At 45.6% G+C, this 14,890-nt stretch overlaps 1 protein-coding gene across 1 annotated transcript in view; it reads right to left on the bottom strand.

Moving 5' to 3' along the window:
- LOC122559362 (transcription factor E2F7-like) overlaps positions 1-14,890 on the bottom strand; it is a 29,649-nt gene that overhangs the window by 3,529 nt on the left and 11,230 nt on the right. Inside the window, exons 3-7 of the mRNA XM_043708812.1 lie at positions 12,696-12,980; positions 9,956-10,124; positions 7,785-8,078; positions 6,731-6,892; positions 2,356-2,493 (exon numbers count right to left, since the gene is read on the bottom strand). Of these exons, the coding sequence (XP_043564747.1) occupies positions 2,356-2,493; positions 6,731-6,892; positions 7,785-8,078; positions 9,956-10,124; positions 12,696-12,980 (1,048 nt within the window). The remainder of the gene's footprint in view (positions 1-2,355; positions 2,494-6,730; positions 6,893-7,784; positions 8,079-9,955; positions 10,125-12,695; positions 12,981-14,890) is intronic.

Raw genomic sequence — 14,890 nt, 5'->3', positions numbered from 1 at the left:
TAGGATAAATGCCATCAGGCCCCGGGGACTTATCTATTTTCACCTTTTCCAGGATTTCCAACACCTCTTCTCTACATACCTCAAAGCCATCCATTCTACTTATTTGTGCCTCAGTATTCTCATCGACAACAATGCCCTGTTCCTGAGTGAATACTGAAGAAAAGTATTCATTCAGTGTCTCCCCAATCTCTTCCGCCTCCACACGCAACTTCCCCCTACTATCCTTGACTGGACCTATTCCTACCCTAGTCATTCTTTTATTCCTAACATACCTATAGAAAGCCTTAGGGTTTTCCCTAATCCTATCTACTAAGGACCTTTCATGTCCCCTCCTTGCTGCTTTTAGCTCTCTCTTCAGGTCCTTCCTGGCTACCCTATCACTCTCAATCGCCCCAATTGGACCTTCACGTCTCATCTTGAGGTAGGCCGCCCTCTTCCATTTAACAAGGGATTCCAATTCCTTATTAAACCACGGCTCCCTCGCACGACCCTTTCCTACCTGCCTGACCGGTACATAATTATCAAGGACACTCAATAGTTGCCCCTTGGACAAGTTCCACATATCATTTACACTCTTGCCTTGGAGTCTACTTTTCCAAGCCACACATCCTAAGTCATGCCTCACCGCATCATAATTTCCCTGACCCCAGGTTTAACTCTTGCCCTGTAGTACACACTTATCCCTCTCCATCACGAGAGTAAAAATCACTGAATTATGGTCACTATCCCCAAAGTGCTCACCTACCTCTAATTCTAACACCTGGCCTGGTTCGTTACCCAGAACCAAATCCAGTATGGCCTCACCTCTTGTTGGCCTGTCTACATATTGTGTCAGGAAACTCTCCTGCACACATTGAACAAACACTGACCCATCTAACGAACTTGAGCTATAGCTTTCCCAATCAATATCAGGAAAGTTAAAGTCCCCCATAACAACCACCCTATTACTGTCACTCATCTCCTGAATCACCTTCCCTATCCTTTCTTCTACGTTTCTAGGACTATTAGGAGGCCTGTAAAAGGCTCCTAACAGGGTGACCTCACCTTTCCTATTCCTAACCTCAGCCCAAACTACCTCAGATGGCAAGTCCTCATCCATCGTCCTTTCCACCGCTGTAATACTATCTTTGACAAGCAATGCCACACCTCCCCCTCTTTTACCTCCACCTCTGACCCTACTAAAACATTTAAACCCTGGAACCTGCAACAGCCAATCTTGTCCCTGTTCTACCCATGTCTCCGTAATAGCCACAACATCGAAGTCTCAGGTACCAACCCACGCTGCAAGTTCATCTACCTTATTTCGTATACTTCTTGCATTGAAGTATACACACTTCAAGCCACTTTCTGTTTACAGGCACCCTCCTTTGAGATTGATGCCATGTTCCTAAGCTCCCTACACTCCAGGTCCTGCACCCTAAAGCTACAGTCTAGGTTCCCATGCCCCTGCAGAGTTAGTTTAAACCCCCCTAAGAGCACTAGCAAATCTCCCACCAAGGATACTGGTGCCCCTCAGGTTCAGGTGTAGACCATCCTGTTTATAGAGGTCCCACCTTCCCCAGAAAGAACCCCAGTTATCCAAATACCGGAATCCCTCCCTCCTGCACCATCCCTGTAGCCACGCATTTAACTGTTCTCTCTCCCTATTCCTCGACTCTCTATCACGTGGCATGGGTAACAAACCAGAGACCTTGTATCTTTACGCTATCCATGCCCCTCATAATTTTATAAACTTCTATAAGGTCACCCCTCAGCCTCTGACACTCCATGTAAAACTGCCCCAGTGTATTCAGCCTCTCCCTATAGCTCAAATCCTCCAATCCTAACTCCATCAGCCACTCCTCAGCCCATTGGCCTATCTGATCAAGATCCCAGTGTAATCGGAGGTAACCCTCTTTGCTGTCCACTACACCTCCCCAATTTTGGTGTCATCTGCAAACTTACTAACCATTCCTCCCATATTCACATTCAAATTATTTATATAAATGACTAAAAAACAGTGGACCCAGCACCGATCCTTGTGGGACACCACTGGTCACAGGCCTCCAGTCTGAAAAACTGCCCTCCACCACCACCCTCTGTCTCCTCACATCGAGCCAGTTCTGGGGCTCAGCAATCACTTCCCTCACTTCCCAGAGTTCTAGGGTACACCTCATCAGGTCCTGGGGATGTATCCACCTTTAGTTCTAGAGAGATAGACAAGAGAAAGAGAAAAGGAGTCTGTTTTTGCTTTTTGGATGGGCGGGGATGGGGGGTGGGAAGAGGTGAGGGAAGGGGAACAGAGAGTCTGTTCCAAGTCTTCAGTCAATGCAATGCTTGTGATGTTACCAACACATGGCACTGTGCCACCCTCACCATCTGCCTGGTTCTGATGGACAGGCCCAACCCATTTGAACGCTGGCTTCCGGCCCTTTTCTTCAGTCACGTGAACCTTCTTGATGAGTCCCAAACTGGTCAACACGTTGGCAATGTCGTACAGTCTGCGGATCTTAGCTGGAAAGGAAAACAAATGTGAAAAGTAGGTAAAAATTTTAATAGGAATCGATCATCACCTTATTGAGATCAGAATTTGGCATTGGGCGGGGGAGGGGGTGAGAGGGGGTCTGGAATTCCCACAGGTCTGCCTGCGCGTCAGACAAAAGTCACTGCTTTTTTTTAACCAAAGAGTTGTCTGATAAAATGGAAATAAGGTATTGTTGAAGAAAAAGGGCATCTTGTTAAAGCACCGTGAGTGACAGTGATCAGAACACCTCACAGGATTACTATTTAACCAACATTTGTGCTGAGTGAAAGAGTCCTGAATGGTTGGCGAATGGACTCGGATTGTTAGGAACATTGCTCTAGGGAATGTATCCAGTAAAGAAAGTTAACTGCCAGGCTTTACATTTTAACAAAGGCAAACAGACTCTGATTGGTCGAGGCATTGCCCTAAGGAATGAATCACAAAATGGCCGCCAGCTACTTGGTTGAATTGAACCAGGTGCAGTGTGTATTCGTTCTGTCTGGCAGTGTACAGGGCCCTTTGTATTAATGAACGCAGCTTCCAGAATACACAGTGCACCGCACAGAACTCGAGTCACAATTTCAATTCGGTTGTCAGTTTAATTCTTCATACTCAGGAAAATATTATTGACTTGCAGAATCACATCTAAACGTTGGACACTGTGCTGTGATACCCACTCAAGGAGGTCACACACATCTGCACTGCAACAACAGGGCACAACAACTTACAGCTGATACCACAGAGAGTCAGTATCCACCCAAAATACAGGGGAAGACACCAGCAACAAACCAGAACATCGTGTGTCAGGGGGCAGAGGTGAGTGCTGTGGCCACCAGTAAAGAGCAGGTGCTGGAGAAGCTGAAGGTGAACAAATCACCCAGCCCAGATGGACTACATCCCCAGAGTTCAGAAGGAGGTTGCTGAGGAGATTGTAGGGGATCTTTCAGGAGTCACTGGCATCAGGGAGGGTCCCAGAGGACTGCAAATGGCTAATGTAACAGCCCTGTTTAAGAAGGAAGGGAGGCAGAAGACAGGAAACTATAGATCAGTTAGCCTGACCTCAGTCATTGGTAAGATTTTAGAGTCCATTATTAAGGGTGAGATTGAGGAGTACTTGGAAGTATATGCTAAAATAGGGCGGAGTCAGTAGGGCTTTGTTAAGAAGAGGTTCTGCCTGATATATCTATTAGAATTCTTTGAGGAGGTAATGAGTAAGTTAGACAAAGGAGAGCCAGTGGATGTGATGTATTTGGATGTCCAGAAGGCCTTTGACAAGGTGCTGCACACGAGGCTGCTAAACAAGATAAGCCCTTGGTGTTAGGGGCAAGGTATTGGTGTTGATAGGGGATTGGCTGACTGGTGAAAGGCAGAGAGTGGGGATACTGGGATGGCAGCTTTCAAGGTGACAGCTGGTGACTAGTGGAGTTCCACAGGGGCCAGTGTTGGGGTCATAACTATTCACGTTATACATTAATGATCTGAACAAAGGAATTAGGGCATTGTTGCTTCATTTGGAGATGACACAAAGATAGGTGGAAGGACAGGTTGTATTGAGGAAGTAGGGAGGTTACAAACAGACTTGGACAGGTGAGGAGATTGGGCAAAGAAATGGCAGATGGAATGCAATGGGGGAAAGTGTTTGGTTATGCACTTTGGTAGGAAGAATAAAAGGCTTACACTAATTTTTAAACATGGAAATGCTTTGGAAATCTGAAGCATAAACGGACTTAGGTGTCCTAGCTTGGGATTTTCTTCAGGTTAACATGCAGGTTCATTCGGCAGTTAGGAAGGCAAATGCAATGTTAACATTCATTTCAAGAGAGTTAGAATACAAGAGCGGTGATGTCCTGTTGAGGCTATGTAAGGTTCTGGTCAGACTGCATTTACAATATTGAGAGCAGTTTTGGACCCAGTATCTAAGGAAGGATGTGCTGGCATTGGAGGGGGACCAGAGGGGTTTACAAGAATGATCTTACCATGGGATCCTTGCTGAATAAACATTTTTGTGTTCCATAAGAAACATGCCCTGAATGGAATGACAGCTAACCTCCTTCCCCTTGATTATTTCCAACATGTCCCAAAAACCAGCAGATTGCATCATACAATGGCCCCACGCTGTTTGTAACCAGTATGACACTAACTGTACCCAACAGGCTGAGCGTGCAAAGCCCACAGCAGAGTGTCCAACATCCGATGTGATTCTGAAACTGGATACATCACAGATACACTCACAGTAAGGTGAATCTAATACTCGAGGTTAAGAATTGAGAGAGAGATAGTGTTGAACTCAGACTCCATGGTCACCAATAACAGTGTCAGCAGGAGTTGACCAATCAAATAGGAGGACAAAGGACAAACAGGAGCTCCCTCCAGAGGAGGAGATGGGAACAGCAGCAGCCTTGGTAATCTCACATCATCCGACACATCAGAAAGATCGACACAACTGCTCTATCCCAAGGGCCACGTCAGGGACCCTGTCAGACTGGAGCTCACGTTTTCACGAATTTCTACTCCATCAACATTGCCACAATATAGAGAGTAATGCCATTGAAACAGGATGAAGAGGTCTGACAGGACATTCAGTGAGTGCTCTCGTTGGCTGAGGTATCTAGAACATGGGTACTGAAAATCAGGATAAAGGGTTGATCATTTTGGACTGAGAGGAGGAGAGATCTTTTCACTCAGAGGGTAGTGAATGCTTGAAATTCTCTAGCCCAGACAGCAGTGGACAGTCAGTCAGTTAATGTGATCAAGAGAGAGAAGATAGATCTTTGGTGAAGTATTAAAAAAAATCAAGGGATATGTGAGGAAATGAAGTCAAGGTCGATCAGATTCAGGAGAAAGGGAGAAAGACAGAAAGTTAGTGTTTGAACTCCATTCACATGTGGCAATGGCAGGTGTTAGTGGGGAACATTCAAAGTAGTTAATCTCCGATTTCAGAGTGCTCACTTTGAACTGTGTGTGTCTAACACACGCACACACTCCATCTCAGGGACAGACACGCAGAACCTGTAGTACAACTCAACCAACGTTTAATGTAAATTGAAAACAGAAATTGCTGGAAAGAGAACAGGACAAAATGAAAAAGATTTAGACAGAATGTAGACTGAGGGGCTGAATATGGACATGAAAACTACAGGAAAAAGTTCCACCACAGAGTCAAAGAGACGTAAAGCATGGAAACAGACCCTTTGATTCAACTCGTCCATGCTGACCAGATATCCTAAATTAATCTGGTCCCATTTTCCAGCACTTGGCCCATATCCCTCTAAATCCTTCCTATTCATGTTTCCATCCAGATGCCTTTTAAATGTTGTAATTGTACCAGCCTCCACCACTTCCTCTGGCAGCTCAGTCCATACACACACCACCTTCTGTGTGAAAAGGTTGCCCCTTACGTACCTTTTAAATCTTTCCTCTCTCACCCTTAACCTATGCCCTCTAGTTCTGGACTGCTTATCCCAGGGAAAAGCCCTACCTATGCCCCTCATGATTTTATAAACCTCTATAAGGTCACCCCTCAGTCTCTGATGCTCCAGGAAAAATAGTCCCAGCCAATTCAACCTCTCCCTGTAGCTCAAACTCTCCAATGAACCTGCACTCCAAGGTCTCTTTGTTCAGCAACACTCCCAAGGACCTTACCATTAAGTGTGTAAGTCCTTCTCTAATTTGCCTTTCCAAAATGCAGCGCCTCACATTTATCTAATTTAAAGTCCATCTACCTCTTCAGCCCATTGACCCATCTGATCCTGTTGTAATCTGAGGTAACCTCCTTCTCTGTCCATTGCACCTCCAATTTTGATATCATCTGCAAACTTACTAACTATACCTCCTATTCTCACATCCAAATCATTTGTATAAATGATGAAAGGTAGATGACCCAGCACCGATCCTTGTGGCACTCCACTGGTCACAGGCCTCCAGTCTGAAAAACAACCCTCCACCACCACCCTCTGTCTTCTACCTTTGAGCCAGTTCTGTATCCAAATGGCTAGTTCCCCTTGTATTCCAGGTGATCGGGAAGCTGAACAGAAAACAATGAAAATACTCACCAGGTCTGATGGTATCTTTAGAGAGAGAAAAACAGCATTAATATTCCAGCACAATGATCATCCATCATTTTAATTGGTAACTCAATTTCTCTCTCTGATGTTGGTGAATGTTTTCCACAGTGTTTTACTTCTGATTTCCAGTGAGTGAGTAGAAGTTTGTGTTTGTTTCACTTACTTTTAAACTTGCTGTTATCAGCTGAGTCCTGCTGACTCTCTTCAATCAGGACTTTAGCAGCAATATCGAGAGCCACCGTTTTTGGTTCTGATACAAGGAAAAGCATCACAAATTTCTCCGTCATGATGCGCAGAGACTTGTCCTTTCTGCTATTCAACAAAGCTGAAAGAGAGGAAAAAAAAGCGCTAACACAAGGTAAACAAAAGCCTCAACTCATTCAGATCTGGTATGTTGTCCAATAGGAGAAAAGATATTTATATTAGATTAGATTACATTACAGTATGGAAACAGGCCCTCCGGCCCAACAAGTCCACACCGACAAGGTAAACAAAAGCCTCAACTCATTCAGATCTGGTATGTTGTCCAATAGGAGAAAAGATATTTATATAAATTTCATTGGAGAGAAGAGAGTGAAGTCGATTTGATTTCCTTCAGATGCTATTCACTGCAGAGCCAGCAGAGAGCAGCAGAACACAACCTGAGAGACAGTGTCCTCTGTCTATTGAGGAATGTTCAATACCAGCTGGGGCCTTGAGACATCACAAACACCAGGGGCTCCGAGCAACCACGGACACTTGGTGAGATTAATTTCATTGGCCCAAATTATTCACCTGCAATCACAGTTGCACTACAGGAAATGCAGCAGCCATTTTGTGCACAGCAGGATCCCAAATACCAACAGCCACACTGTGCACAGCAGGATCCCAAATACCAACAGCCATACTGTGCACAGCAGGATCCCAAAAACCAGCAGTAAGATAACAAGCTGAATGATTTGTTTTAATGGCAGCTGCTGCTAGAAATGTACACAGATGATGCTGGAAGTATTCAGTAAGGCAGGTACTGGCTGTACCCAGAGAGAATCGAAGGGGAGTGTGCAACTGAAGTGGATCATCTCCATTCTTGCCAAATGATGGTGCAGGCTCAAAAGGCCAACTTCTACAAATTGTTCAGTGACTGTGAGTGTATTGACTGAATACAGCAATCGTGCTGGTGTGGTCAGAGGGTGCAGATAAAATGGTTTTCAGATCGCAGCAGCGCATACCAATCTTACCCGATTTATTCTCCACCTCCACAGGCTGCATTTCCTTGTTCAGCTCCTGGGTGCAGCTCCATCGTTCTTGGGCACTGGCTCCCTTCTCCATTTCCTCAGAGTCCAGCTCCTTGTGGTGGGCGAGAGCCAGCTGCCTGGCATAGCCATGCTGTTCCCCCCTCCTCTTTAACGTGGCCAGGGTTTGTTCGAGCCCTAACATGCCGTGCCAGGAATACTGGTTCTTTGCCATCCGGCTGACCAGCTGAAGAGACTCCAAGACATTTACAATGTCGTAAATCCGTCTGCGTTCCACTCCTGTGGAAGAAAGATTCAACCCTTCGCAGTGAGACAATCCACACTAGAGAACGCACACTCTGGACCTACATTCACAGTGAAGCTGTTCAGCTACTGCTGACTTCATCACTGCAAACAGGGCAGTAAACTCAGGAGAGATGGACTGCTACAGGGTTAAGCACAAACCTACAAAATCAACAGCTCACTGTTCACCTCAGCTTTGACAAATTGAGCGCAGCAGTGGTCCTGTGTCTGTATAGTTGCAGCAGATACACTGTACTCTAGCCTTTTGACCGTGATAAAAGTTAACAATGGCTAACTAACAACTGGGCACTAAAAATGCAGAGTGTGGAGTCTAAGTCTTCTGGTTGTGGAGACATTGGGAGAGATTTTAAAAAGTATATTTGGTTTTTCTTCCTCATCCTCTGTTCCTGACACAATATTGAATTGCCCCCAATTCTACTTTAAAAGAATTATATTTACGTAGCACCATTCATAACTTCAGGATGTCCTAAACAACTAGAGGGTAAACCTTAAGGCTTTACTAACTTACAAGACGCATGGATACAGTTGATAGTCAGAGGCTTTTTCCCAGGGTTAAAGTTTCAATTACAAGGGGGCACAGGTTCAAGGTGGGAGGGGGAAAGTTTAAGGGAGATGTGTGAGGGAAGTTTTCATTCAGAGAGGGGTAGGAGCCTGGAACACAATGCCAGAAGAGGTGGAGGAATCAGGCATTTTGGTGACATTTAAGAGGCATCTGGATGGTTACATGAATAGGGAGGGAACAGAGGGATACAGACCAAACAAGGGGAGAAGGTTTGTTTATTAGTTTAGTTAGGGCATGATGATCAGCACAGGCTTAGAGGGCCGAAGGGCCTGTTCCTGTGTTGGACTTCCCTTTTGTTGTTTTGTTTGTCTTTTCCCCAGAGTAGCAATGTCAATGACGTGTGTGTATGCGTGTGCGTGTGCATTTAAAGGAGATGTGAGAGGCAGGTTTGTTTTTAAAAACACAGAGGGTGGTAAGTGCCTGGAGTGCACTGGGGAAGAGGTGATGGAGATGGATACAATGGCAATGTTTTAGAGGCATCTTGACAGTGAGATGAATAGGCAGGGAATACAGGGATCCAGATCACACAGAGGCAAAAGATGTTTAGTTTAGAATGGCATCACATCTTGGCACAGTCCTGATGGGCCAAAAGGCCTGTCCCTGTGCTGTACTGTTCCTATTAGATTAGATTCCCTACAGTGTGGAAACAGGCCCTTTGGCCCAACAAGTCCAACACTGATCCTCCGAACAGCAACCCACCCAGACACATTCTCTTCTGACTAATGCACCTAACACTATGGGCAATTTAGCATGGCCAATGCACCTGACCTGCACATCTTTGGACTGTGGGAGGAAACTGGAGCACCCGGAGGAAACCCACGCAGACACAGGGAGAATGTTCAAACTCCACACAGACAGTCGCCCGAGGCTGGAATTGAACCCAGGACCCCGGTGCTGTGAGGCTGCGGTGCTAGCCACTGTGCTGCCCTTTTCTGCAAAACAAATATCTTTGTATGCAGCCAATAAGACACTTGAGACAGTCACTACTGGATTATACTCAACTCATTCAGTACACAACAGCAACAAGATAGTGACTGAGCCATTTGGTTTTGAGTGATCCTGTTTTATAAGGATAAACATCGGTGATGTTCTGGGATGTTTTCAGTTCTTGCACTCAATTTCCCAATCCTTCAATCTCACCTCCTTGTTCACTCAAACTTCAGATACCCACTTGCTCTGAGTACAGCCATCACTCACATTCTGCTTGGAGCTGAAAGACAGGGATAAATCTAACATTGGGCTCTCTACACCTTTACCAGCGTGTGTCCAACCCCCCCCATTACACACTTACCAAGGTCAGTTGCCACTTCATCCAGGGAAATTTCTGTTTTCTCAGATGAAACAGGATGATTAGGATAACGTGCCAGGAATTTCTGGCAAAGAAGCCCCAGACTTTTTTGTTTCCTGCTCGGCCGTTGTTGCTCAAATTCATCAGTGGTGGCTTCAGTGATCGAGTCGAGCTGGATGTGAAATAAAGGACCCATTTGTATTTTACACAATCCTCTCCAACTGCTGGTCAGGAGCTCATCTGGACAGTCACACACTCCCAACGCCAAAAAAAAAATTATCTTTGATCAAAATCTTGAGAGGAATCCAAATTCAGGCTAGCTCAGTTGGCTGGTTTGGAATTCAGAGTGATGTCAACACCACGGGTTCAATTCCTGCACCAGCTGAGGTCACCATGAAGGTCTCTTCTTCCCAATCTCTCCCCTTATGAGGTGTGGTGACCCCTCGGTTAAACCCCCCATCTGTTGTCTCCCTCTCTGAGAGAGCTATCGTGTCCTAACCTTGTGTGTTTCATGCACTACAACATTCAGATCTCCCTATGCTGTACCTTTTGTGAGTCTCTCTCCATTTAAATATTAGTCTGTCTTTTGATTCTTCCAACCAAGGTGCATGACCTCACACTTCCCTACTTTTAGGCAACCTATCAAAACCCTCTTTCAGATTTATGTTTCTCACAGCACACGCTCCTACCCATGTTTGTATCAGCAGCAAACTTGGATACACCCCCCTCGGCTTCCTCTTCCAACTCATTAGTACTAAATAGGAAATAATCAAAGACTGTGGGTTGATCCTTGTGAAATTCCACTTTGTTAAGGTTCCCAAACTGAAAAAAGCCCATTAATTCTCTCCCTTTGTTGTCTGTGTGTTAACCATTCCTGTCTCCACACCAGTACACGATGCATGGCCAACATTGAGAACTCCAATATCCCTCCTTTCCTGTGACACCTTTGAGAAAATCAAGTCCACTACATTGAACAGTTTCCCCATTATTAACTCTGTTGGCTATATAGAAGCACAGAGTCCCACAGCACACAAACAGCCCCTTCAACCCAACTCTGCTGGTTATATCCTCAAAGAATTTAAGCAAATTTGTCAAACATTATTTCACTTTCACAAAATCATGCTGACTCTGTTGCATCAAGCTTTTCTAGACATTCTGCCTGTTTCTTCATGATTAGGTGGGGAGTATTCCAGCACATACTTGACTTGTACCTTGTTGATGGTGGACAGGCTTTGGAGAGTCATGAGGTGAGTTACTCACTGCAATATTCCTAGCCTGACCTGTTGTAGCCACTGTGTTTATGTGGATCATCTAGCTGAGTTTCTGGTCAATGGTCACCACCAAGATGTTGATAGTGGGGATTCACTAATGGTAATACCACTGAATGTTACAAGTGGTAGTCTCTTATTGGTGATGGTCATAGCCTGGCGTTTGTGTGGTGCGAATGTTACTTGCCACTTGTCAGCCCAAGCCTGAATAATGTCCAGATCTTGCTGCATTTGAACACGGAGCTGCTTCAGTATCTGAGGAGACGCGAATGGTGCTGAACATTGTGCAATCACCAGTGAACATCCCCACTCCTGACCTTATGATGGAGCAAAGGTCATTGATGAAGCAGCTGAAGATGGCTCGGCCTAGGACACTACCCTGAGGAACTGAGAAGGTTATCTGGGAATACAGTGAGATCTTGATCAACTGGGCCAATGGGCTGAGAAATCACAGATAAAGTTAATTTAAATAAATGCAAGGTATTGCATTTTGATAGGTCAAATCAAGGCAGGACTTACACAGTAAATGATAGGGATCTAGGGAGTGTTACAGAACAGAGATCTAGAGGTAGATGTTCATAGCTCCTTGAAAGTGGAGTCACAGGGAGGCAGGGTGGTGAAGGCAGCTTTCATCGGTCAGAGAATGGGAGAATAGGAATTGGAATGTCTTGTTGCAGCTGGTGCTGTAAGATGCGTGTGTTGTAACTGCACTGGAACAACTTGGCTAGAGGAGTGGCGTGTTCAGGGGCATGAGTCTTCAGTACTATTACCAGAATGTTGTCAGAGCACACAGCCTTTGCAGTATCCTGTGTCTCCAACTGTTTCTTGATAACACGAATTGGCAGACGTTTGGTCTCTGTGAAACCACTGGAGGAGACTGAGATGGATCATCCACTCGCCACGTCTGGCTGGAGACTGCTGCAAAAGCTCCAGCCTTATCCTTTACCCTGATGTGCTGGGCTCCTCCATCATTGAGGAGGGGGATATTTGTGGAGCATACTCCTCCAGTGAGTTGGTTAATTATCCACCACCATTCACTACTGGATGTGACAGGACTGCAGAGCTTAGATCTGATCTGTTGGTTGTGGGATTGCTTAGCTCAGTCTGTCACTTGCTGTTTATGCTGTTTGGTGGCTTCACCGGGTTGACACCTCACCTTCAGGTATCTCCAACATGCCCTCCTGCACTCTCCACTGAACCAGGGTCGATCCCCTGGCTTGATGGTAATGGTTGAGTGGGGGATATGCCGGGCCATGAAGTTATGGGATTGTGCTAGAGTACAATTCTGCTGCTGTCGATGGCCCACAGCACCTCATGGATGCCCAGTCCTGAGTTGCTAGATCTATTCAAAGTCTGTCCCATTTATCAGACGGGAAGTGGGTAGGGGGAAGAATGAAAAATGGGGATGGGGGGGAATTGAGATGGAGTAGGGAACCGGGAGGGGGAAAGGTGCTGACGAATTGGGAAGCGATTACCTGAATGACATCAGCGACACTCACAAGCGTGTCGTTTTCGATCTGTCGGAACAGCTCCTTCCTCTTCTCACGGTCCCTGATGTCAGGGCTAGCTGCACTGATCAGCATCTTCAGGTTGGCAGTGGGAGACCAGGGTTCAGGCGATGATTTGTCGTTGTGTTTAACCGGAGTCACCAGATCCTGATCTGGGGTACCGCAGCCCCTCCACGGCACCATGCTAGGTGTCGAGTCATTTTTCACCGGTGTTTTCGGCAATGTCTTCTTGGGCTCCACAAAGAGATTTTCCTAAACAGAAACCAAAAATAAAAAGTCACATGATTTAAAACCAGAGACTCCTAACTCACCCAATAAAACTCTGCTGCTGATTAATCACGAACCACCTCACTCCATTAGCTGAGGCTCCTTGGGCTCTTAGCTCTGGATTTCATTTTAAACATTTCGCTCTCCCTCCCTCCCTCTTGAATAAGGTTTCAGGCTTCTGTCAGAACAGTGGTGGGGGTGGGTCTTTTACAAAAGAGCATGCCATTCAGCCCCTCAAGTATGCCCTTCCCACCAACAGATATGGATGCATCATGGTCTGACCTCTGCCCAAGTCACTAAGACAGAGGGGAAATGATTCAGGTCTTAAAGGTGCTCCATATGAAACTCCAGCAGCTGTCTCTCTTCAATCTGAAAAAGACCTATTAATCCCAACGCTGTCTGTGTGTCAGCCAGTCATGTGTATGAGGAAGGGGAGGGGTGTTGTTTGTGTGTGTGCACACCCTTTATGGTCCAGTGGTACTCCCTCTACCTGTGGGCCAGGGTTCAGTTTGCAGAATTGTGTAATAACATCTCTGATGTATCTAATACATAACACAGAAAAACTTCGATTATCTGAACATCAATCATCCGAATTTCGGATTATGTGAATAAGATCTCAAGGTCCCGCAATAAAGTTATCGGAACAATCAGTTTTCCAAACAAAATATTCCCTGCTCATCTGGTTCAGATAATTGTGGTTGTTCTGTATCCAATACATAACCCCCAATATACTGCACACGGGAGGCATAGCAGCCCAGGGGTTAGCACTGCTGCCTCACAGCACCAGGAACCCAGGTTCAATTCCAGCCTCGGGCAACCGTGTGTGGAGTTTGCACGTTCGGTTCTCCGGTTTCTTCCCACAATCCAAAGGTGTGGATTGGACATGGGAATTGCAGGGTTACAGGAACAGCATGGGGTCTGAGTGAGATGTTCTTCAGAAAGGTTGGTGTGACTCAATGGGCTGAACGGCCTGCTTCTACACTGTAGGGAGTCTACGATGCTACAAATACTGAGCACTTCTATCTTGTATGTGGCACCTTATTAGATACCTTCTAATTAAACTACACCTACTCTGATTCTGCTTGCTATGTCTTCAAAGAACTCTGGCAAATTTGTCAAATGCCATTTCCATTTCACAACCCACACTGACCTAGTTTGATTGCATTAAGCTTTTCTGAATGGTCTGCTAGTTCTTCTTTAATAATAGGCACTAGCCTTGTCCCCCCCCGACAGATATTAGATTAACTGGCCTATAGTTTCCTGGTTCTGTCTGTCTCCCTCCTGAACAGGGCTGTCACATCAGCCATTTTTGAATCTATTGGAACTCTCCTGGAATTGAGAGAGATCTGAAATATCTTGACCATTGTCTTAACCATTTCTGCAGCCACCTCCTTTAAAATCCTTCAGAGCAGGCCATCTGGTCTGAGGGACTTGTCCAACTTCAGTCCCATTAGTTTATCAATGCACTGTCCCTTGTGAGAAAGTGAGGACTGCAGATGCTGGAGATCAGAGCTGAAAAATCTGTTGCTGGAAAAGCGCAGCAGGTCAGGCAGCATCCAAGGAGCAGGAGAATCGACATTTCGGGCATAAGCCTTTCTTAGGGCTTATGCCCGAAACGTCGATTCTCCTGCGCCTTGGATGCTGCCTGACCTGCTGCGCTTTTCCAGCAACAGATTTTTCAGCTCTGTCCCTTGTGACATAGACCATTACAAAATCTTCCTCCCATTAGCACCTTGCTTATCTAATATTTTAAGTCTTCTGCACCAGGAAGACCAATGCAAAATATTGGTTTAAATTATCTGCCATTTCCTTCTTCTCCATTATTAACTCCCCATTTTCATTCTCTGAAGATCTCTCACTTACTTTAGCCACTCTCTCTCTCCTCCTTCACTCTC

Source organism: Chiloscyllium plagiosum, chromosome 19 (assembly GCF_004010195.1).
Source record: "Chiloscyllium plagiosum isolate BGI_BamShark_2017 chromosome 19, ASM401019v2, whole genome shotgun sequence".
In the NCBI taxonomy this organism is placed as follows: domain Eukaryota; kingdom Metazoa; phylum Chordata; class Chondrichthyes; order Orectolobiformes; family Hemiscylliidae; genus Chiloscyllium; species Chiloscyllium plagiosum.
Note: the sequence above shows the minus strand (reverse complement) of the source record. Positions and strands in the feature narration are given on the sequence as shown.